Genomic DNA, 22,836 nt, shown 5'->3' with positions numbered 1-22,836 from the left:
CGGTAAATAATGCGGATTGTTATCAATCAGTTGTTGGTGTGTTGACATTAAAATAATAAATTTCTAATTAAAAGCTAATTTCTTGCAGAAATAGAAACGAAATATTTAACTGAGCCCCACCGAATTGAGATTTTAATGATGATCGGTTACGGGGAGAATTATAGAAGTCAAGTTGAAGTAGCAAACTTATTTAATCAGAGGTATCCTTAGTTACCTAATATTGTACAAGGTCTAAAATGTATGCACAATTCAGAGAACTTGGACATGTTAACCCATGAAGGACGAAGTTTTCGAAAATCTTTATTTTACATAAATAATACAAATAACTCTTATGAATGGACAAAACTTACTTAGAAAAAGACAAAAATAATTATTAAATATATTAAAACCTAAAAATAGTGCCTGTTGCCAAATGGCAACGCTAGGTTCCTATGGCTACATTAACCGAATGAAATAAAAGTTAAAAATATTCTATGAAATTGAGATATAATCGGCAAAAAACTTTCTATAGCTGTGTATGAAATTTAACATTACACTTTGTGTACAAACCTACTTCACATTTGGTGCATCTTGTTCTCATGATCGACCTGCATTCTTCACCTGCACACCTAATTTTCTTTTTATTTGGTACTGGTTCCAGTAAATGCCCAACTCCATCGTATCTAATATCATCAGATACTCTATGAAAGGAACGACTTGAGAGTGAACTAGACGGTCGGCCACCTTGTTTTGCAGGCACTCCGTATTTGGTCAGATAGGCTTGCACAATTTCACGCCTAAACTCTAACTGTGTCAACTTGTTGCCGGATTTTTTATGTAGCACCCACGCGTTTTGTATAGTCGCATCTAGCATCCAGGTAATCAAGCTCCAGTACCATTTTTTTGCCCTCATTCCTATTTTAAAGCGGTTTATATTTTCGTCCATTAGGTCGGTGCCCCCCATTGCATTATTATATTTACCAATCAGGCATGGACTTTGAACCTGGATGATTTTCTTTTCAGCTTGTGAATATCTTTTCACGAGCGATTGTGGTTCCACCCCATAACATGTTGACGCTACACTTACGACGCTGTTATCCAACCATCTTACAACTATAATACCAGTTTCTCTCTCGAGAATCGACTCTACATCACCCCTTTTGCGTTTCTGCATATTAGCTTTCGATTCTATAGGGCAGTTTTTGGGAATACGATTTTCCCGTATTGTTCCGGTAAGGCTATAGCCACGATCCTTTATATGTTTCAAAAGGTGGAGGCTCGTAAATAAATTGTCGCAGAAAAATTTGTAGGGTAATCTTGATTTATCATTGGGCAGTTCATCGAGCATTGTGACGAATGGAGCCGCACATGCTCCAAAAACTTTATAATAATGATTATTTGCTTTGGGATCGGTTCCTTGGTACATGTTGAAGCTTACAAGATACCCACTTTTAGTGTTGAGGCACCAAACTTTGTATCCGAAACGAATCGGCTTTCCTTTTATGAACTGTTTACATGAGTGGCGTCCAAAGTATTTCACCATAGATTCGTCGTAATTTAATTCGCCTTCAGGGACGTAGTATTCTTTATATTTTTTCTGTAAATAGTCAGCTAAGGGTCTGATTTTGTAATATTTGTCCCTTTCATCGATGGCTTCATTATTTGCAAGGTGGAAAAAACGCCAAATTGTAAGGAACCGATCTCTTCGCATAGCGTTCATGACCATTGCATTACCCATATCGCCTTTCGTATCCCAGTAAAATTTTTTTCCCGGGAGCCAATTATACCCCGATAGAATCAAAATGGCAAAGAAACACCTCATTTCTCCTGCGGAAATTTTGGGGTCGGGAAAGTTCTTCTGTAGTGCATAACTCGTGCATTGGTTGAGAATGTAACTAATTATATCCTCGTCGAAAAATAATTCGAACATCTCGACAGGTGTCAACGTATTGAATGGTTCGTAGCTATATTCTGGGAAACTAGCGGCATTGTCGACCAAATCACCCGTTATCCAATTTAGGGACTCGTATTCAATTTTCTTCACTTGAGAGGTAGTTTGTGGGATGAAACTTCCGCTGCTTTCCTGGGAAATATCCATCGCTTGAACTGCATCTTCTTCGATGTCGCCATCCTCCTTGTCTGCTTCTTCACCATACATTTGCACCTCAACATTTGCTTCCAGCTGTTTTCTAGACAGATTGTCGATGAATCCTCCCCCATCCTCCTCGCCAGAATCTTCATCAGTGAGGTCTCCAATATTTGGGGGCTCAACATAAATATTTCTAACTTTGACGTCATCTTCGTAAACCATGTTCAAAGCTTCTTGTACAGAGAAACCCAGCCTGAAAAAACAAGATGCCTGTAGATACTAGCGTTGCCATATGGCAACGCGATGAATAAAAACAAAATATTGTAAAAGATCGCTTTTTTTCAAGGGTTGTCAAATATTCACAGAGGGAAAATGACCTTACTATTAGAGCATAATTGTTACTTTAGCCACTTAGATGTAATAGTTATTCAGAAGTAATTGACAAATTGAGCTACTTACACAAATCTTATATCCATTTTTACAACTATCAAAAACGGTGACTATAAAATCTCACAAACACCAACGAATTAAGTTTTTGTTAGGTGTATATCTTCAAATCACTTATTTTCTGCAGACCGGCACGTTCTTGGAAACAAAACAAACTAACATAACCTCAAAATAATAAGATTCGTTCGTCAATACCAGTGTTGCCATATGGCAACTCCAGTCCTTCATGGGTTAAACCATTAAAAAGAAAACCGAACTTCATTGAAGATGAGGTGAAAGTGGATATTTTGTTAAGTGTCGCAGAGAATCCAACGCCAAGTTCACCTCAAATTGCACGCCAAATTAATGTGAGTTACACAACTGTCCTAAGGTGTCTCCATGAAGAAAAACAGAAGACGATCCAGATCGTAGAATGGCTTTCTGCGAAAGAATGATGGATAAAATTAACACAAATGAAATAGCTCTTGGCATAATTCTTTTTTCTGATGAATCAACACTTACATTAAACGGAGAGGTAAACAGACAAAACTGTAGATATTGGTCAGCGGAGAATCCTCATTTGATGCGTGAAACACACACTCAGTATCCTCAAAAGTTGAATGTTTGGGCAGGTATTATAGGAGATCATATTATTGGTCCTATATTTGTAGATTGTAATTTGACAGCGGAAAAATATTTAAGCATGCAAAGAGACGATGTTCTTCCTCAGTTGGCTAACTTATATCCCAATCCAATAGATCCGACCCTACCGCATGAAACTGTCTGGTTCCAGCAGGACGGTGCAACACCCCATTATGCTTTAATGGTGAGAAATTACTTTAATGAAATCTTCTTCAATAAATGGATTGGACGAAGGAGTACTACTAAGTGGCCAGCTAGGTCACCAGATCTTACGCCTTTGATAGTACGCCAGTATATGCAACACAAGCAACTAGCATTGAAGACCTCAAAGAAAGGATAACTACAGAAATACGGAATATTTCACCTCAAACTTAAAACAAAGTTCGGGACGAGTTTTATAGGAGACCGTGTTATTGCCAACAACAAGGTGGAGAACATTTTGACCATTTATTTTCATGTAATCCAATCAATTACCTCGGGTATTCTATGAATTAATGGTCTTGAAGAAAATTACATTTAAGAATTATACTTAATTTCAAAATTTCACCTTGTATTATTCATAATAGACCCTACATGATATAGTTCGTTGAGATCAGGTTGTTAAGGAGCTTTTAAAAAAACATAAAAATATGCAGGGTGTTTCATTTAAAATACAGATTATGGACTATGCCAGACTTGCGTGGATCACCCTGTACATTCAAATTTATGTTTAAAAAGCGCACATTTAAATTTAAAAGTTAAGGTATCTCAACGTTTTTTATTATTTTCTATAATGAGGACACAAACAATTTTATTCTATAAGTGGTTTCCACACTGTATATTTCACAACTTTCTAGCTAATTTTTTAAAATTAACAAGTTTGGAATCACTAATATTTTGGGATGACAAATAAAAAAAAACCCAAACAAAAAACTGCACAAATAGTAATGAAACTGCAAAATATTTTCAAAACAAGTTTATTTTTAACAAAATATAACAAAAACATGAGATTCTTATATTTGAAAAAATATTTTTATCCAATATAAAATTTTATAACAATAGCGTGTCGAGATAAAAATTTTTGCATTAATTTCAATAAATTTTCAGATGAAAGGGGCAAAAACAAATTAAAATCAAGGTAATTTCTCAATTATATAAAAACATTTTCTATAGCAGTCTAAATTCCAACTAAAATTTACGAAAAATACAAAGAATATGTGTTTTGAATATGTACAATATTTAGTGAAATGTAGAAAAGTATCATCTGTGTACTTGTTTTTCTTGTACAATTTATATGATTTTTGACAGAAACGCTCCAATACCGATTTTTTAATATAACTCAAAAAAAATTATAAAGAAGTATGAAGTACTTATGGAGTAACAACTCTTCAGAAACATGACCTGAAATATCCAGAGAATTTAACAACGTTCATAATATAATAAGAGCCTCTAAATGCTTAAATATTCCAAAGGTATAGAAAACTTGCTTTAAGAACCACTAAAGTATATATTGAAATCCACGGAAAACTTTGGAGATCAATAATGAGGTAAAATATGTAATTAATGCCACATTCTCTCTAAACTGTCATTAGAAAACGTACTCGTATTAAAGGAAAAGTAATTAAATAAAGGGACGATATACAAAATAGTTCAAATGTAAATGAGGGATGACTAGATAAATGCAAAAAAAAGATACAGAAAACAGAACTCTGTCCAATTGAACTATTAGTAAATTGACAGATAAAAATCACAATATGTATAACTTTAATCAAACTGGGTCTAACTTGCATTGGAAACGGCGACGCTAACGCAATTCAAATGCATTTTCGGTTAGACGAAACTAGTCTAGAAGACTCTCTCTAAAAAAAGGTTTTTCTCTCATATAAAAAGAATTTTCAAGTAAATCCAGTTATAGCTTTGACTGGAGCGTACAGCTTGTGAAAAACTGTAAATGTGATAATTATTGTTGTGGGTAAGTATACCATTATAATAGTCACTCTCATCTTTTGGATTTTTCGTAAACACTTAATAATTTCCTAAATAAACTCAAATCTGTGTGTTAATAACAGTGCTTGGCTAATGCGCTAAAGGCTAAAGAGACACTACAATTTTTGTTAAACAGGAAACAATTGGATGACTGACACAAACGTAATATTTTGATCGATAAAATTATATCTATTACAATATACACATATAAATATATATATGTATATATATATATATATATATATATATATATATATATATATATATATATATATATATAGATATTTATATGTATATATATATATATATATATAGATAATTATATGTATATATATACATGTATATAGACTGCTCAATAATTCCAGTGGGTATTTTTATTCGTTGTAATATTATATTTGCCATTATATGGAATAGGTTTTAGAGACTTAATAACTGCTGTTCTAATAAAACTTAAGTTAAAATAAAATTTAGTTCAGTAATATGCCTTTAGAACCATCAGAGACTGTGCAACTTTCACAGTTTGTCTCAAGTAGAAATCGCTATGCGACTGAATATTCTTAAGGGTTGTAAGTCGAGTATGGAATCGCTATTTAGAGACACGATCTGGAGCATATACATATGAGGGAGGACAGGAAAGAGCCACAACTTATGCTCAAGATCCTTTCATAGTTTTCACGGCAAGAAAAGAAAAAACAGGACATACACGGCGTCAAGGATTAATATCTTCTTCAGACAAGCTACTAAAAGGGTTATTTTTAGTCAAACTATTAGTAGACGGTTGTATGCATGTCATTTAAAAGTAAGAAGATGTGCTACACATCTACAATTCACAGCGAAGCAACGTGCAAGCAGATATCATTGGGCGACGAAACACAGTCAATGGGGCTTCCAAGACTGGAGACATGGCCTCTTTTCTGACGAATCAAGATTCCGTTTATATACGTTTGATGGTAGAATATTCATCTGGAGAAAAAGGACAACGATGTAATGAACATTTGATGGCTTCAACCACTCTCTTTGGAGGCGGATCAATTTGTGTCTGGGGAGCATATGTTTTAATGGACGCACTGAGTTAGTAATTTTAATTAATAAAACAATGAGGGCTGGAAGATATCATGACTAGGTCATAAAGCCAATAATAGTACCATTTGCTGGTACTACATTACAGGTTTGTTTTTATCGATGGTAATGCCCATCCTCAACGCGCGAGAATTATGAAGGAATAGATTATTTACAATAGACAACTTCGTGTGTTGTTGCTAGATTGCTGGATTCCCAGGTGGCGCATAGGAGTATACCTCCCAGATATGGTTGGTACATAGGAAATAAAATACTCGAGGTGGACCAAAACTAGCACATGGAAATGGGAAGTAGTATTTTCATTACTGTGTAAAGGTGTAGAAAAATTCTCCGGAACAGTTTAAAACGGACACTTTTAGGCGACAATTACTATATTAGATTGATACGGATTAGATTGAACACTGCGGTGGGAAAGGCAACTGGAAATCCCCGCATTATACTCCTTAGTAAAGTCTTCATGGCATCGATTAGTGCTTCTTCTTCTTCTTCAGTGCCTTATCCGGTCCGGATGTTGGCGATCATCAAGGCTATCATGGTTTTGTTGACTGCTCTGCGAAACAGCTCCGCTGAGGTCATCCCAAACCATTGTCGGAGATTTTTCAACCACGAGATACGACGGCGTCCCGGTCCTCTTCTGCCAAATACTTTACCCTGCATAACAAGTTGAAGAATTCGATATTTTTCTTCGTTCCGCATCACGTGGCCGAGGTACTCAAGCTTGCGTTGTTTAATTAAATTAAGCACTTCTTTTTCTTTTGTCATGCGCTGTAGGACCTCAACGTTGGTGACATGGTCCACATAAGATATTTTTAGTATCCTTCTGTATATCCACATCTCGAAGGCTTCGATTCGTTTTTCAGTGGCTTGCGTCAGTGTCCAGGCTTCAACTCCATACAGTAACACTGGAAGAACGTAGCACCTCACTATTCGCATCTTGGTTCCCAAACTGAGATCACTGCAGCACAGCAAGGATCTCAACTTAATAAATGTAGACCGTGCCATTTCAATTCTGGATCTAATCTCTTGAGCGTAGTCCCATTGTACGTTGGTGCAATGGTGGTCGATTAGTGCAACGAATAATATTACTGATCATGGGCTGCGGAACTCAAGATCCGGCAGGGAAATAAATACACAATTAAACCAAATGGCTTCACAGGTCGCTAGCCAGCGAAATCCCTGTGATTTCGCTGTGACAAGTATCACCAGACATAAGATAAAAATGAAGAACCCGTATAGAATAGTTACATGGAATGTAAAAACTTTATATGAAGCTGTAAAATTTACTCTATGAAATGTACAAACTAAATATTACTATCATGAAGATGAGCAAAACAAGATTGCCAAATACAGGGAATTTCATATCGAACGGATACGCTGTTCTGGAAACCAAGACTATATGCATCGAATCGAAGTATCAATAATTATGAAACAACATATAAGTAAGTATGTTACTAACTTCTCCCTATATCAGACATATTAATGTTAATACAGCTGAATGCTGACGAAGATTGGCAGAAAATTTAAAAATTCTACCATCAAATAAAAGAAGTGCTAAAAATAACAAACAGGAAATAACAATAGTTATGAAAGACTTTAACGCTTAAGTTAAGACAGAATATGACGTAAAACATCACCGAAAACTTTGGCTTGGGAGAGAGAAAACAAATAAGTGAACGTCTAATCTAATTTGGCCAAGAAAATGACTTCTTCATTACAAATTCCTGGTTTCAACTTCCAGGAAGGCGTCTGTACACGTGAAAATCAACTTAAAATGGACAACGACAGTTTCAACCTCCACAAGAAACTTAAATACGTGTACTAAAAAACGCAGACGGAAAAATTTGTGATTACGAATAACAGTGCAAAGATTAATGAGAGATATATCTGTGACCTTTTTGACGATGCTTCTGGGGAAAATAATAGACATGCATACGACCTGTGACAACCAGTTAGGCACAGGTCCCAGGATACTGAAATTAGAAGGCAGAAAAGCAATACAGCAGGCCAAAAATTAATAAAGCACCTGGACCAGATCAAATCCCTGCTAAGCTACTTAAAGTTTTGGAATAGGAAAACATTACCTACTTAAAAAAGCTACCAAAGAAAAGCAGGCTCACCAAATTCAGTGATTTTAGACTCATCAGTTTGATGAGCCACACACATAAGATACGGAGTACAACACGATACACTTTTCGATTGACTGTGACCAGCAGGACTTGGCCACTACGATATAAGACTGCTAAAATACTTATATTACAATCAACTAGCCTCTATAAAAAATGGAGATAGTCGTATTGAAAAACTACACATCAAAAGTGGAGTACGACAGGGTTGTGTATTGTCACCCACTCTTTTTATCTATACTTTGAAGAAATCTTTAGGAAGGCATTTGCTACCGTTGTTGCAGAAAATTTACAGGATCTTCAGACATTAGTAAATCTAGTCACTGAAGCAAGTTATCGGAACCGACTTAAAATTAAAATTCCAAAGAGAAATTGGATGGTAGTTGGAAAGATTACTATAGATCAAGCTCTGCTTTCGTTTAATGGAGAGGAGATAAAACGCGTAAACAATTTTAAATACCTTGGCAGCTGGTTAAATGTAAATTGTGACTCTGATGAAGAGATAATAACAGGATCAAAATATCGCGTAAGGCTTTTATGACCTGGAAACCATTTTTATGTAACATAAACCTGTCGATACATATTAACAAGAAGGTCCTGAAAAGTTATGTGTGCTCTATTCTATTATAGGGTTGGGAAACGTGGATATTAAAGATCACAATGCTTAACAAATTAGAAGCATTCGAATTGTGGTGCTATTGACGGATCCTAAAAATATCAAGGGTTTCGCACATAAATCATAAATGACCATAAAGAGAAGAAAAACAGAATACTTTGAATATATAATTAGAGAACCCAAATACCATCTACTTCGCGTAGGAAATAATAATACAAGGAAAAGTGGAGGGAAAGAGATGGATTGGTCGAAAGAAACTTTCATGGCTACGTAATATTAGACAATGTTGAAATTACTATTTAAATGGGAATAAGCCACAATTAATGGTTAAAGTAAGTTTATTGACGTTTCAAGTTCCACTTCGGAAATCGTTCTATTGTCTATTTCCATTCAGAAATAGACAATATTGTGGTGCCATAGTAGAAGAATTCATAAAAAAGGAGACAAACTGTTGTGTCAGAATTATAGAGGCATCTCTTTACTTTGTTCGGGATACAAAATACTCACAAACATCATTAATCGAAGACTACAACCTCTCACGGAAAAAATCATCGGGGAATATCAAGCAGGGTTTAGGCAAAATAGATCTACCATTGACCAACTATTTACAGTTAAACAAATACTAGCCAAAGCATGGGAATATGACATGGACGTTTACAATCTCTTTGTAGATTTTAAACAAGCCTATGATTCAATAGATAGAACAATTCTACCTAATATACTGAAAGAATTTGGCATACCATCAAAATTAATACGACTAGTGCAAATGACAATGACAGAAACAGAAGCACAGGTATGTATTCAGGGACAGATCACTGATGCGTTTACGATAACGCAAGGACTGAAACAAGGCGACGGACTAGCTCCAACGCTCTTTAATCTTGTTCTGGAATATGTAATTAGACGGTTGACGGTGAGCGGAAATAACATACTTACAAACAAGTCTACCCAATTAGCAGCATACGCAGATGACATAAACATAATGAGCAGAACAATGAATGCAGCGGAAGAAACCTACGTTGAGTTGAAACAGAGTGCAGAAGCAGTAGGGCTAGCAATAAATACAAATAAAACAAAACTACTCATACAAACCAGATCAAATAGACCGGTGCAACAACACTTTATTGACGATATAGAACATGTAAATAGATTCACATACCTAGGAATGGATCTGGTCGCAAGCAATGAAGAAGAACCGGAAATAAATAGAAGGCTTGTGCTGGCAAATAAAGCCTATTTCGCGATGGGCCACATATTCAAATCGCGAGACGTACACCGGAAAACAAAACTCCGGGTCTATAAAACAATAATCAGGCCCATAGTAAGTTATGGTTGCGAAACATGGGTGGTGACACAGAAATCTGCCAATGCATTAGATGTGTTTGAAAGAAAAATATTACGTAGGATCCTGGGCCCAATAAGTGAAAACAACAACTGGCGAATTAGGTACAATAGAGAAATATACGAGCAATATAGCGAACCACCTCTAGCACAACATACTAAACTGCAGAGATTACGATGGGCAGGGCACGTGGTCCGCATGCATGAGAATAGAATCCCCAGAAAATTATTAAATGCAAGAATGCAGGGAAAAAGACCTGTTGGAAGACCTAAAAAGAGATGGGAAGATGAAGTCGATGAGGATGCCAGGAACTGCCTGGGAACGCGTTCATGGAAAAGAACAGCGGTAAATAGAGATGGTTGGAGAAGCCTGTTGAAGGAGGCCAAGGCCCGATTTGGGCTGTAGCGCCATTGGATGGATGGATAGTAGAAGAATTATTTCGCGCAGCAGCCGATAGAGAAAGGTTTCAGGAAATTTTAAACATAATGACGGCCAACGTCTGAATACGGACACGGCTGCTAAAGAAGAAGAAGAGGAAAGATTATCATGGAATTACAAGAATGGAGTGGCCACCGTATTCTCCGGACATAAATTTTATCGAACGCGTTTGGGCAGATATGCTCAGACGTTTAAACAGACTCCTACAGCTACCTCAAATTTTAAAACAATTAGCTAAGAAATTGCAACAATTTGGGAAACAATAACTCAAAATTTTATTGATAAATTAATATTGACATTTCCAAATAAAGTAACAGCATTAAAAAGAGTGAGAGATGGCCCTACAATGTATTAAAAATGATTTATTATTATTTATTTGTTTTATTCAAAAGTATTTTTTTGCCTTTTTAACTGCCAAACATGGTATATGAATAAAGTATGTGTTTAATGCATTCGACTTTTATTTATTTCGAACTAAGACACAAGTAACATGAATATTTTTCTAATATCCACTTCAATAATTGTTGAGCAGTGTATATATATATATATATATATATATATATATATATATATATATATATATATATATATATATATATATATATATATATATATAGATAATGGCAAATCCAATCTACAATTAAAATACTTATTATATAATTTAAACTGTTTGATAATCTGCAGTGCTTGAAAAAACCTTGCATATTTTCAACTCTCAGTAAACACTAACTATGTATTGGACGGATGTTGAAAGAAAACAATTCAAAACTTGATATTCCACATATTGTTTATTTCAATAATATTTAATGATTAATTAGAATGTTCTACCTTCAGTAAATTTTCCTCGTAAGATAAATATCTGGAGGAAGAGATGCTTTAATGGAATCTTAATGATGGAAATAGAAGTAGTATCTATAAATATATATATATATATATATATATATATATATATAATTTATAATATAATAGTAATTTATATTGCATATTATGCAATATTAATGTTTTCACACGTTTTTACGTTATCGGTAAATACCAAAAAGCTTACTATGATTAGAATTCACAAATTGAAAAAAGATGGTCATAAAGGGAATAAAAAAAGAAGTAATAGATAAATAAGAATATATACTACGCCAAAAAAGTATCGCATCACTTTTAAAATTACAAATAATATTTCTGACAACATTTGGTTAATTTAAATTATTTCTTTCTGGCCCTTAAGAATATTAAGGCTAGAATAAATATTAAAAACAAATTTGTAAATACAGCTTACTGTTTAGGAAAAAAAAATGTTAATTGCTATTTTGTCTGGTTTTTATATTATCAGTCTTTATTTTACTTTTGTAAAAAGTATACAGCTTGCGTTTAATTTAAAATTTCGTATTAAATATTGAGTATGGAAGGTCGTGACAATATGAATTTAAATTTAACGAGAGATCAAGTGGTTAGAATAATTTCCATCATTGAAGACGAAAGGAGTCAGAGATATGTGGCAAATTTAGTGGGTGTAAATCAGGACAGTATCACGAGTGGTAGTAAGGTACCAATAGACTGGTCTTTATGAAAGACGAGCAGGTCAGCCAAGAGCAACTACACATGTGGACAATAGATTTTTAGTCCTTCAGGCTTTGCATCGAGACATGTGACTGCAAGTCAACTTCAACATGACTTAGCCGAGACTCGAAATATACGTGTGTCTCCAGAAACTGTTAAGAACATCTTAAGACAGTTTGGAATTAGGGCCAGAGTAGCTGCCACTGCCCCGAGACTTACAAGGGAACACCGTATAGCACGTCTAACATTTGCAAAAGAGCACGTAAACTGAAATATCGACGACTGGGGTAACATACTCTCCACGGATGAGTCAAGATTTTGTTTATGCATTTCTGATCGAAGAATACCAGTTTATAGACGAGATGGCGAGAGTTATTTTCAATGCAACCTAAGACCGGCGATAAACTTTGGAGGAGGATCCATTATGCTCTGGGGCGGAATATCTCTTAGGGGTCAAACCGAATTGTTACAGCTAGATGGAGGATCCTTAACTGCTGATAGGTACCTTAGAGAAATTTTGGAGATGCATGTTGTTTCTTATGCCCCATTTATTGGTAATGACTTTGTTTTAATGCATGACAATGCGCGCCCACACGTCGCAAGAATCGTTACCGAGTATCTTCAAGAGGTAAATTTACAAGTTTTGAATTGACTAGCGCACAGCCGGACCTAAATCCAATAAAACATGTTTGGGACCATCTCTGCAGAAGGGTGAGATCTGGTAATGTGACGCCAGCTAATCTTCAGGACCTGCAACGGTTGTTAACCGAAGAATGGGACAATGTCGATCAAGATTATCTAAGAAGATTAATTGGAAGTATGCCACAACGTTGTCTAGATGTTATAAGAGCTAGAGGAGGCAATACGTCTTACTAAATTATCATAATTTTTGATTTTTATTTTTTTTTTATACAATGCTGTTTGTGCGCTTACTTCTAATTTATGAAATAAATTAAATAAAATCTTTGCTTTTCATACATTCTGCATTTTTCTTTTATTACTTGATAAGTACTTAAAAAACAAAAAAAAACAGTAAAAAATTCATGTTTAAAATTATTTTTAATACAAAATTTGCAGTTTCATAGGTGATGTGATACTTTTTTGGCGGAGTGTATTAAACCATTAAAGCTCCAATGTAATAGAGTATTGTTTTGTTTTTAGTTATAATACAGTAATACAGAATAAAAAAAATCCATAAAAATGCAGACAGGAAACATAAGACACATAACAAGAAGATAAACAGTATAATAATTACAATAATTTCTTATAAAATTTTTAGTGTTTTTTGGGTCAATCTTATAAAGTTCCTGATTTATAAATTATAAAACATTATCATTATCTACGAAATTGGATTTTAGTGAAATTTTGTCTTCACAGAAACTATTTTTCTTAGAATAAGTCATTTTGGCTTTTCCGATAATTCCATGACACGCTTTTTGCTCATTGATGTTACAAGTCCATATATTTATTTAACATGGTGTGAAACATTTGTAATAACGTTTATTTTAATGTACATTTGAGATTTTTTAATCTATTTTTTTGTGGCATCTTAAAGTAATTACTATTTTAATGGGAATAAGCCACAATTAAAGTTTAAAATAAGGCTATCGACGTTTCAATTTGAGATTTTGTTTCAAAACGATTATAGATCTTTAAGTGAGAGCCTAGATCTAGAAAACACAGATATTGCTTATGGTGGCTTATAGAAAACAATTTTTATTTATTAATAGGGGTATAAGATATATTTTTTGAAATTTATGTAACAACTGTAAAAAGGTAAAAAGCTATAGACAATAGAGCGGGGATAAATAAATTACATCCCTACTTTGAGATTCAACAGTATAGACGGTAGTTAAAAACTTTGCTCTCTAATTTAAATGCCTTCTTACATTTACCCGTGACATCCTAATTGCAAAAATAGTAAAAAGCTTAATACCTATTCCAAACCATTGTGCATTGACAAAATTGATAATTTAGAACCGGCTTTCAAAAGGCAATTTTTGGGTTTGAGAAAAGTATAAAACTTTGCTTGATAGTGTTCTATTTTTTTTGACCATTAAAGTAATAAAGAAATAAAATAAATTTAAATTTAGATTGATTCATTTTTACAATTGTCCAGATAAGTCTTATCGGCCAATAGTAACCACAAAAATTGGATCAAATATTAAAGCAATTGCTAAATAGTGAAATGGCATAATAAAATTGCAATTTATTTTTCTTTTGCATTTAGTAGGTACATATTAATTAAATATTAAACAGCAAAATAAACAAAATGCAAAATGTTTTTGCGGCTCTTCCAAAATTAATAAAAACCCATGCTAATAGATCAAGTAGTAAAAATAAAAACGGATGTGAATGAAATTGATTTAAAAAAACATAGTACAAAAGCATTATTTTTCTTAGTGTGTATAAAATCGTCTGAAAAGATGATTATATAAATATACATGTATTGTCCGATCACGTGAATGGCTTTTTTACGTGTCTATCTATAAATAAAAATGTTGAGGTTTGTGTTTACTGGGTATTAAAGATATTGCAATTATTTTCAGAATTTCTTACACAACATCTGGCATTTATGCTAACTAGCCAAAACCACTAAATTCACAACCTGTTTTCAGTGTAATTACAAATTCTAAGAGTGCTAAAATCATTGTCGAACGACAGAAAATTCTTAAAAACAAAGATTAATAAGTGATAGCACAGATTACCAGCAGAATATTTTTGGCAATTTTTGTTATAAATAAGAAGAGATTAAAAATTATTCAATTTTAGAAAGTGTTCTTAATGTTTTTGGCAAATGTAAAAACATATTTGTAAAACAAGTAAAAAACAGCTTACCTAAATGTTTACCAAAATGTTTGTTTATATTGTGTATTTACTTTAAAAAATAATACTCAGGATATTATTTACTTGTGTTTTAAACAAATAGATTCATTCATCTGTTACATTTGCAGCCTATTCACTTGTCACATTATTTATTTATATAACACCTGTTGCGATGCAAGGTCACTTTATCCATCCGCAAGAAATAATCTTTATAGTTTTCACTTTACAGTTTTTGCACTATATCAAATTTTTGTTTGAAATCCATAGCTTCTTTTTTGGGATCAAATTTTTTCTTAGCCGCTAGCTTCGCCCGTAGTTCAGCAGCGGTCATGCTAAGGTTCAACTGGCCATTTTCTTCCTTCTTCTCGTGTTTTTCATTATTAACTTCTGTAGGTATGATACCATCTTCTTGAGGATCTACTACCAAAAGTTTGGTCTCACCTGTTTGAGTTTTAATTAATTCTACAACTTGTTTATGAGTTTTATTAGCGATACTTTCCCCATTGACTTCCAAGATTCTATCGCCTTGTTTTAAGCCCGCTGCTTCTGCGGGTGAGCCCTCGTCCACTTTGCCGATATATTGGCCAGGTTTTCCTTTTTCTGCGTGTAAATTAAAACCGTACCCATCGAAATTATCCCATTTCTGGATGTGGCATAGACGCGATTTCTGGTTCGACATCACTGTATTTACTAAAACTAATTTTTAATACTAGTATGAGACAATCAATTTGTGTACATCACGAAGCTCACCGAGCGAACAGGTAAACTAGAGACACTGTCGATTCGTTTGTGTGCTTGTGCTTCACTCTTCCAGCGGTCGACACGACAGCATAGTGGAGGTGGTGGAAGTTTAGGTAGGGTGACTTGCTTGTGATCTGGTTCTACTTGATCGTTGTACAACCACAAACTGACCGGACTCCGGACTGTGTTTCTTGCGGTACCCTCTTCGCCGTCGTTTATTTTTTTTTGCAAACTTTTAAAATTGCTTAAAAATTTTTTATCGGTATTCTGTGTATGATTTTAATTTCTTTTTTTTTTGTATTTTTTATCTGCATTTGTTTTCGAAACCGAAGAATATTCGAAATCAAAACAGTTTTATGTTTTAAATATTCATTATTATAATTGAATCGGTGACTCGGTGAGTGAAAGAACAGTACATCATCAAAACTGTCATTTTAAGAAAATTAAAAACACCATTTAAACAAAAAACTAGCGGTTTTTTTATATTTTCATACATTGTGAAGTTGTAGCTTTTGTGCTTCTTTGTTAAACAGCCAAATAAAATTTATTAAAACAAAGTCCAGAAAAACGGTATTTGCACAAATGTAACATGTAGGGGACAGCTTGTAACGTGTACACAATGAGAGAAAAAATACATGTTTATTTCTGACATTAGCATTTTTTAATTTGTCTACAAACTGAGTTAACCAGTCATCAATATGATTCTTTGCTCAATATAATCTGAAATAAATATTCCTTCATGAGTGAAGAAACAAAATCTATGATTATTTTTCTAACCATCTACATATCGTGGGCATCATATGAAAGTTGCGTAAGTACTAAAATGTAAATTTTATAGGAGGTGAAAAAAACAGTTTTTATCTTAGAGTAATTATAATACTTGTAATTTTTTTTTTGAATCATGTTAGTTTTGAAACATAATTTCAGGAAAGTTAAAAGAAATATATTTTACTTTTAGTTTGGATAATTTAACGGACTTAGGCAAAAAATACAAAAATTCGTTAAATATTTGGAATTACGCAAATTTCGTTTAAAAAGAAAACTATTATTTTATTAAAAAAACTTTATTAGTCGATAAAAAAAGAACAAAACGCTAGACATTATAAATCTATATTAACTAATAATAAAAATTACGCACAAAAATAAAGCTTAATCATGTTCAATACTATCATAGAAACGATGGTAATCTGGTTCCATGGTACTTTTTAGGGATTGAAGATGTTCAAATTTCTCCCATTTAATTTTTAATTTACCTTGGTAAAGTTTGGGCAGTTTTTGCATGGGAACAATAATTGAGCATTTCTTATTGAATTTGACGGGAAGAATCTGAAACTCATCAGAATACTTAATCTTATATTCTATGGATCCGTCTGAATTGTATTTTATTGCTCTAATATTTTGCACAGTGGGGTCACCAGTTTTACGTCCACGACGAATTAAATTGACCAAGTTAATTTTAGAAAAATCTTTAAAATAAGCATTGTTTAAATATTGTACATCATAAGGTCTTGGGTTTTTTCTCGCATTTTTTATTTTTTCACATTTTTAATTTCTCGCTTTTATTCCTGAAATCTTTCTTTCAATTGTTGAATGCATAGAATCGCATTCCGTTTGTGTATTCCCTTTCTCTAAGTACTTTTGAATAATACAAACATTATTTTCCATTGACAAATTTAAAAGGGCATTTAACTCTCCTTCTCCCTCTTGCCATAAAAAACCAGTAACCATCCTTTGTATGAACATCAAAAATAGTAAAATTGTGAAGAATCAATTTAGTTTTTTAATAGAGCGCAGATACGTTTGACTGTGGGTACAATAGAACAGATTGAAGATCCACAGTGAAAACTTGATTTAGTGACTCCTTTTTTCCTTTTTCATTATGCGCTTCATCTGTTTCAATTCTGTGTTCTTGATAAACTAACTCTGAAACGTTTTGTGTTCGATATTCTACACAGATATCACATTCGTCTTTTTTGGGACTGAATAAAGACAAATTTAACTCCTCAAAAATATATTTAAATAGGGTCAGTCCAGCCGGTTCTGTTTTTCTATCTGTTAACCAAACATTTTTGTAAAAGTCATACAATTCAGCTTTGGTTTTCCAGCGTGGCTCTAGATATAGTTTTGAAGATTTCCGACAATAATGAGACTCTAGCTTTGGCAAGTTGGTAAAAAAATCTCTAAATGTTTCTTTTTTCTAAACATTTTTTAACTGCTTCTTATTGTCGAAATCATTACTTTGTGTAGTTTCTACTCAATCACTTTTGGTTTCTGGTGAATTGAGGCTTCCATTTTACCAATGAGTAATAGTTCTCATAGACACACCAAGCGTGTTGCAAAACATGGTTTTGCACACCCTTACTCTTTTCTTTTTCTTGCCTAGAAAGAAAGAAAAACAGCATTTTCTTCGACTCTCCCCTTCAGATTTTTCAGATACTTGAGGCAATCGCTCTTCCATTGACAAACACTTTTTTTTCTTCCCATGTAAAGCTCCAGAATTTTTGAAATATGGCCTGTCTTTCTTCTTCGCTTAAACTCGCTTAATCTGTTTTTCTTCCTTTTGAGCTTTTTAATATCATTATCAGCAGCAACATTTTTTTCCGCTTCTGAGCTACTCTCTTTTTCTAATGAGTCATCATTTATTTCTAGTTTCTCTTCATCACTATTCAAAGCATCTAAGGTGTCTAAAATATCATTGTTATCTAGTTCTATGATCTCCTGGACAAAGTTTTCATTGCCTGTTATGTTCAATGGGATCAATATTTTCTTGTAAATCTTCTCTAGATACATTTAGAGTTTTGTGAGCTTGGATACATTCTTCTTTTAAATTTTTTATTGCATCGAATAAATCTGGATTGAAAGAAAAATTGCTAACGTCGCTTACAACCACAACTTTTGGCTCGGATTTTCCAAGGGGTTTGTTGGCATCAGTAATAACCGTTAGCTTGTTTTTATGTTGGCTAGAGGAAGCACTATCTTTATCTTCACTTGTAAGTGTCACTTGGCTTAGTATTTTAAAGCTTCTTGAACTCTCATTCATTCTGAAATATATATATACTCAGCCAAAAAAGTATCACATCACTTATAAAATTACAAATATTTTTGACAGCATTTGGTTAATTTAAATGATTTCTTTCTGGCCCTTAAGAATATTAAGGCTAGAATAAATATTAAAAAGAAATTTGTAACAGCTTACTGTTTAAGAAAAAAAAAATGTTAATTGCTATTTTGTCTGGTTTTTATATTATCAGTCTTTATTTTACTTTTGTAAAAACTATACAGTTTGCGTTTAATTTAAAATTTCGTAATCAATATTGAGTATGGAAGGTCGTGACAATATAAATTTAAATTTAATGAGAGATCAAGTGGTTAGAATAATTTCCCTCATTGAAGACGGAAGGAATAAGAGATATGTGGCAAATTTAGTGGGTGTAAATCAGTCGACAGTATCACGAGTGGTAGTAAGGTACCGAGAGACTGTATGAAAGACGAGCTGTAACAGGTCGGCCAAGAGCAACTACGCATGTGGACAATAGATATTTAGTCCTTCAGTCTTTGCGTCGAAGACATGTGACTGCAAGTCAACTTCAACATGACTTAGCCAAGACTCGAAATGTACGTGTGTCTTCAGAATCTGTTAGGCACATCTTAAGACAGTCTGAAATTAGGGCAAGAGTAGCTGCCATTGCCCCGAGACTTACAAGGAAACACCGTATAGCACGTCTAACATTTGCAAGAGAGCACGTAAACTGCAATATGGACGACTGGGATAACATACTCTTTTCGGATGAGTCAAGATTTTGTTTATAACAGTTCGGATCGAAGAATACCAGTTTATAGATGAGATGGCGAGCGTTATTTTCAATGCAACCTAAGACCGGCGACAAACTTTGTTACCGAGTATCTTCAAGAGATAAATTTACAAGTTTTGAATTGACTAGCGCACAGCCGGACCTAAATCCAATAGAACATGTTTGGGACCATCTCTACAGAAGGGTGAGATCTGGTAATGTGACGCCAGCTAATCTTCAGGACCTGCAACGGTTGTTAACCGTAGAATGGGATAATATCGATCAAGATTATCTAAGAAGATTAATTGGAATTATGCCACAACGTTGTCTAGATGTTATGGGAGCTAGAGTAGGCAATACGTCTTACTAAATTATCATTACTTTTGATTTTTATTTTTTTATTATTCAATGCTGTTTGTCTCTTACTTCTAATTTATGTTCTAATTTATGAAATGTATTAAATAAAACCTTGGTTTTTCGTACATTTTGCATTTTTCTTTTAATACTTGTTACGTACTTAAACAAAAAAAAAACAGTAAAAAATCCATGTTTTAAATTATTTTTAATACAAAATTTGCAGTTTCATTGGTGATGCGATACTTTTTGACCTAGTATATATATATATATATATATATATATATATATATATATATATATATATATATATATTGTTGTACTTTTGAATGTCCATAAGCAATAAAAAACCGATATACAAATTTTATTACTTAAATAAAAATTAAAATTATTGATATTTCATAAAGACACGGGCATATGAATTTTCAAACATCCTGTATAATACAAAATATGTATTTTAAGTTGTTCGAAGAATTGTTAATTAGGCCTCAGAGACAAGACTTTCAAATATTATCGATAAGAAATTTAAATAAGTCGGTGATTGTGGAATGGTTTTACCCGGAATAAAAGTGTAGATAGAAAGTGTTGAACAATAGACCGGGATTTGCGGTGGTTTTCTCCCCGAAAGATTATATCGGTAAAAGTTATTAACAAAAGACATTGAATTGAGAAACAGGTATCGTTTGTAGCTATTAGTAAGAAATATTTGTAAAGCAGATAGATTTAGTTAGAATAATTAAAGAAGTTTGTTTTCTGGAATTACCCGAATGACGTTTTATAGAGAGAGTTGGGTGGTAACGATATAAATCACAAGAGGTGGATGATTTTTATTGGTCAAATTTTGAATGCAAGGAGGTTGATTTTGGCTATGAGATAGGAGAGAAAAAAAAAGGTTGGTAGTCAGTTTTCGTCGTCCAAGAAGGAAGGAGCTTTGTGATTTGTGTTTGTTTGAAGTCCCGAAGACGTAATTTACCGGGTGTGTTTATTTGCGGTGTAAAAGCTGACCAGTGTGAGGAACGGGGTACAGAGAGATAGAAAACCAAAGGGCCTAAGAATATTAATAGCAGACGAAGCCGGAAACATTTGGAGATACAAGGACAGATAGGAGAAAGGTGTACGTCATCTGGACCACAATAGGAGCAGAAGCAGAGAAAGGATTTTTTTGTTGTGGCGTGGCCATAGAATTGCAACGGCAGAGAAGGAAAGGTCAGTCAAATTTCATTAGAGCCGGAGTGTGATTTTCATTTATTAATTAAATAAATTGAATAAATAATAGAGACAGTTAATTTTGCGATCACTTAAAAAAAAAAGGAATTATAAAAAGAGCTTAGTTATAACACATATTAAAAATCAATGTAAAATAACATTTGGGTCCATGATAGAAAACAACTTCTCATATATTTAAAGTTAGTATATTGCAAATATTACAGGATTGATTGTTGTATAAAATTTCATTAAAATAAAGGACATCTCACATATAGTTCAGTTGAAATTCTATGTATTTTATTCAGGTCATATTACCTATCCCGATTAGGACGCCAATTGGAAAATATTTTGAATCCACGATCAAAGGTAAATCGTACAATTTAAATAGCCTGAGATTGTAATTAATTAATGCTGATTTATTGTGATTAATTGGAGATTAGTTCATTTAATAAATATAGACAGGATTTTTCCTAAGTAAGCAATATAATACAATTTAAATAGCATAACAAAATGGCCCCCAACGTGTAAAGCTTTGAAAAATATTTCTAGTTGGCAAATTTGAAAGGATAGGAGTAGACGAGCAGATATTTGAAAGTTTATATGCCGGGGATAAAGTGAAATATTATGTAAAAATTGAGGACATAAAGATTATATATTTTTTTTAAGATACAATTTACCATAATTGATTTATTCGTGATATTGACAATTTATAGGTTACCATAATTGATTTATTTGTGTGATATTTAAATTTGATAATTTTACCATACTTGAATGATTTGATTGATTTTGACATTTGATATTTTACCATTTGATTTATTTGTGGGATATTGAAATTTGATACTCGTACTCAAGAGTTATTACATTTGAACAGGAAAAGTCCCATTTGTTGCAACAGACCAGTAGAATTTTATATTTGGCGGGGAAATTATTGCACAAATTTCAAAGTTTTATATTTGGCGGGGATAAATAATCTAACGAACATGTCGGCCACAAGGAGTCAAAGCAAAACGCAAGAAAGGAAAGAGGATAAGATAGAAGAGGAAACAATTACATTACATGTGGGATTGAATATACTGACACAAGACGAAGGGATATTTTCGTTAAATGAGATAAGGACCGACCAGGAAGGCCTAGAAGAAAGAGAAAAGAGAAGAGCAGAGCTAGAAAACGAGATATTTTTTAAGAGAATAGACGGAAAGGAATTATATTTAGTGACACCGACATTGGCAGAAAGAATCATCAAGAAACTACACGAGGAAAATGGACATATTGGCAGTAGAAAGGTATGGCTTGTATTTAGGGAAAACTACATCAGTCGACAAGATTACCGCATTGCAAAAGAGATCACACAGAAATGCGAAGTATGCCAGAAATACAAGAGCAGGAATTTTAAAAACGAAAATATTGCAAAGAGCATTGTATCCCGGAACAACCTGGACATTATAGCCATCGACATGTTAAGCGATCTAATTGTGACCACGCAAAGGAACAAGCATATTCTGGTGATGGTGGATGTGTTCTCAAAATACGTAAAATTATATAGTTGCCGCACCACAAAAGGGGAAGAAATATTGAGAAAAATAGACAATTTCATCGCTACGGTAGGAACCCCAAGAAAAATTTTACTAGACAATGCAACGTACTTCCGAAATGATCGTTTCAAGGGA

The 22,836-nt window shown here is 33.4% G+C and overlaps 2 protein-coding genes across 2 annotated transcripts; both read right to left on the bottom strand.

Moving 5' to 3' along the window:
- Positions 1–505: 505 nt before the first annotated feature.
- LOC140451630 (uncharacterized) lies at positions 506–2,544 on the bottom strand. Its single transcript, XM_072545475.1, has 3 exons — positions 2,528–2,544; positions 1,714–2,321; positions 506–1,167 (listed from the first exon to the last, which is right to left on the bottom strand). The coding sequence occupies exons 1-3, from the start codon at positions 2,542–2,544 to the stop codon at positions 506–508; spliced, it is 1,287 nt and encodes a 428-aa protein (XP_072401576.1).
- An 11,271-nt stretch (positions 2,545–13,815) lies between these two features.
- On the bottom strand, positions 13,816–15,962 carry LOC140452451 (Na(+)/H(+) exchange regulatory cofactor NHE-RF1). Its single transcript, XM_072546718.1, has one exon. It carries the CDS (start codon positions 15,754–15,756, stop codon positions 15,301–15,303), a length of 456 nt encoding a protein of 151 aa, XP_072402819.1. The 5' UTR covers positions 15,757–15,962; the 3' UTR covers positions 13,816–15,300.
- Between the last annotated feature and the right edge of the window lie 6,874 nt (positions 15,963–22,836).

The sequence above is a fragment of the Diabrotica undecimpunctata genome, chromosome 10 (assembly GCF_040954645.1).
Source record: "Diabrotica undecimpunctata isolate CICGRU chromosome 10, icDiaUnde3, whole genome shotgun sequence".
NCBI classification, from domain to species: Eukaryota; Metazoa; Arthropoda; class Insecta; order Coleoptera; family Chrysomelidae; genus Diabrotica; species Diabrotica undecimpunctata.
The sequence above is the reverse complement of the archived record's forward strand: the minus strand, read 5'-3'. Positions and strand labels throughout refer to the sequence as shown.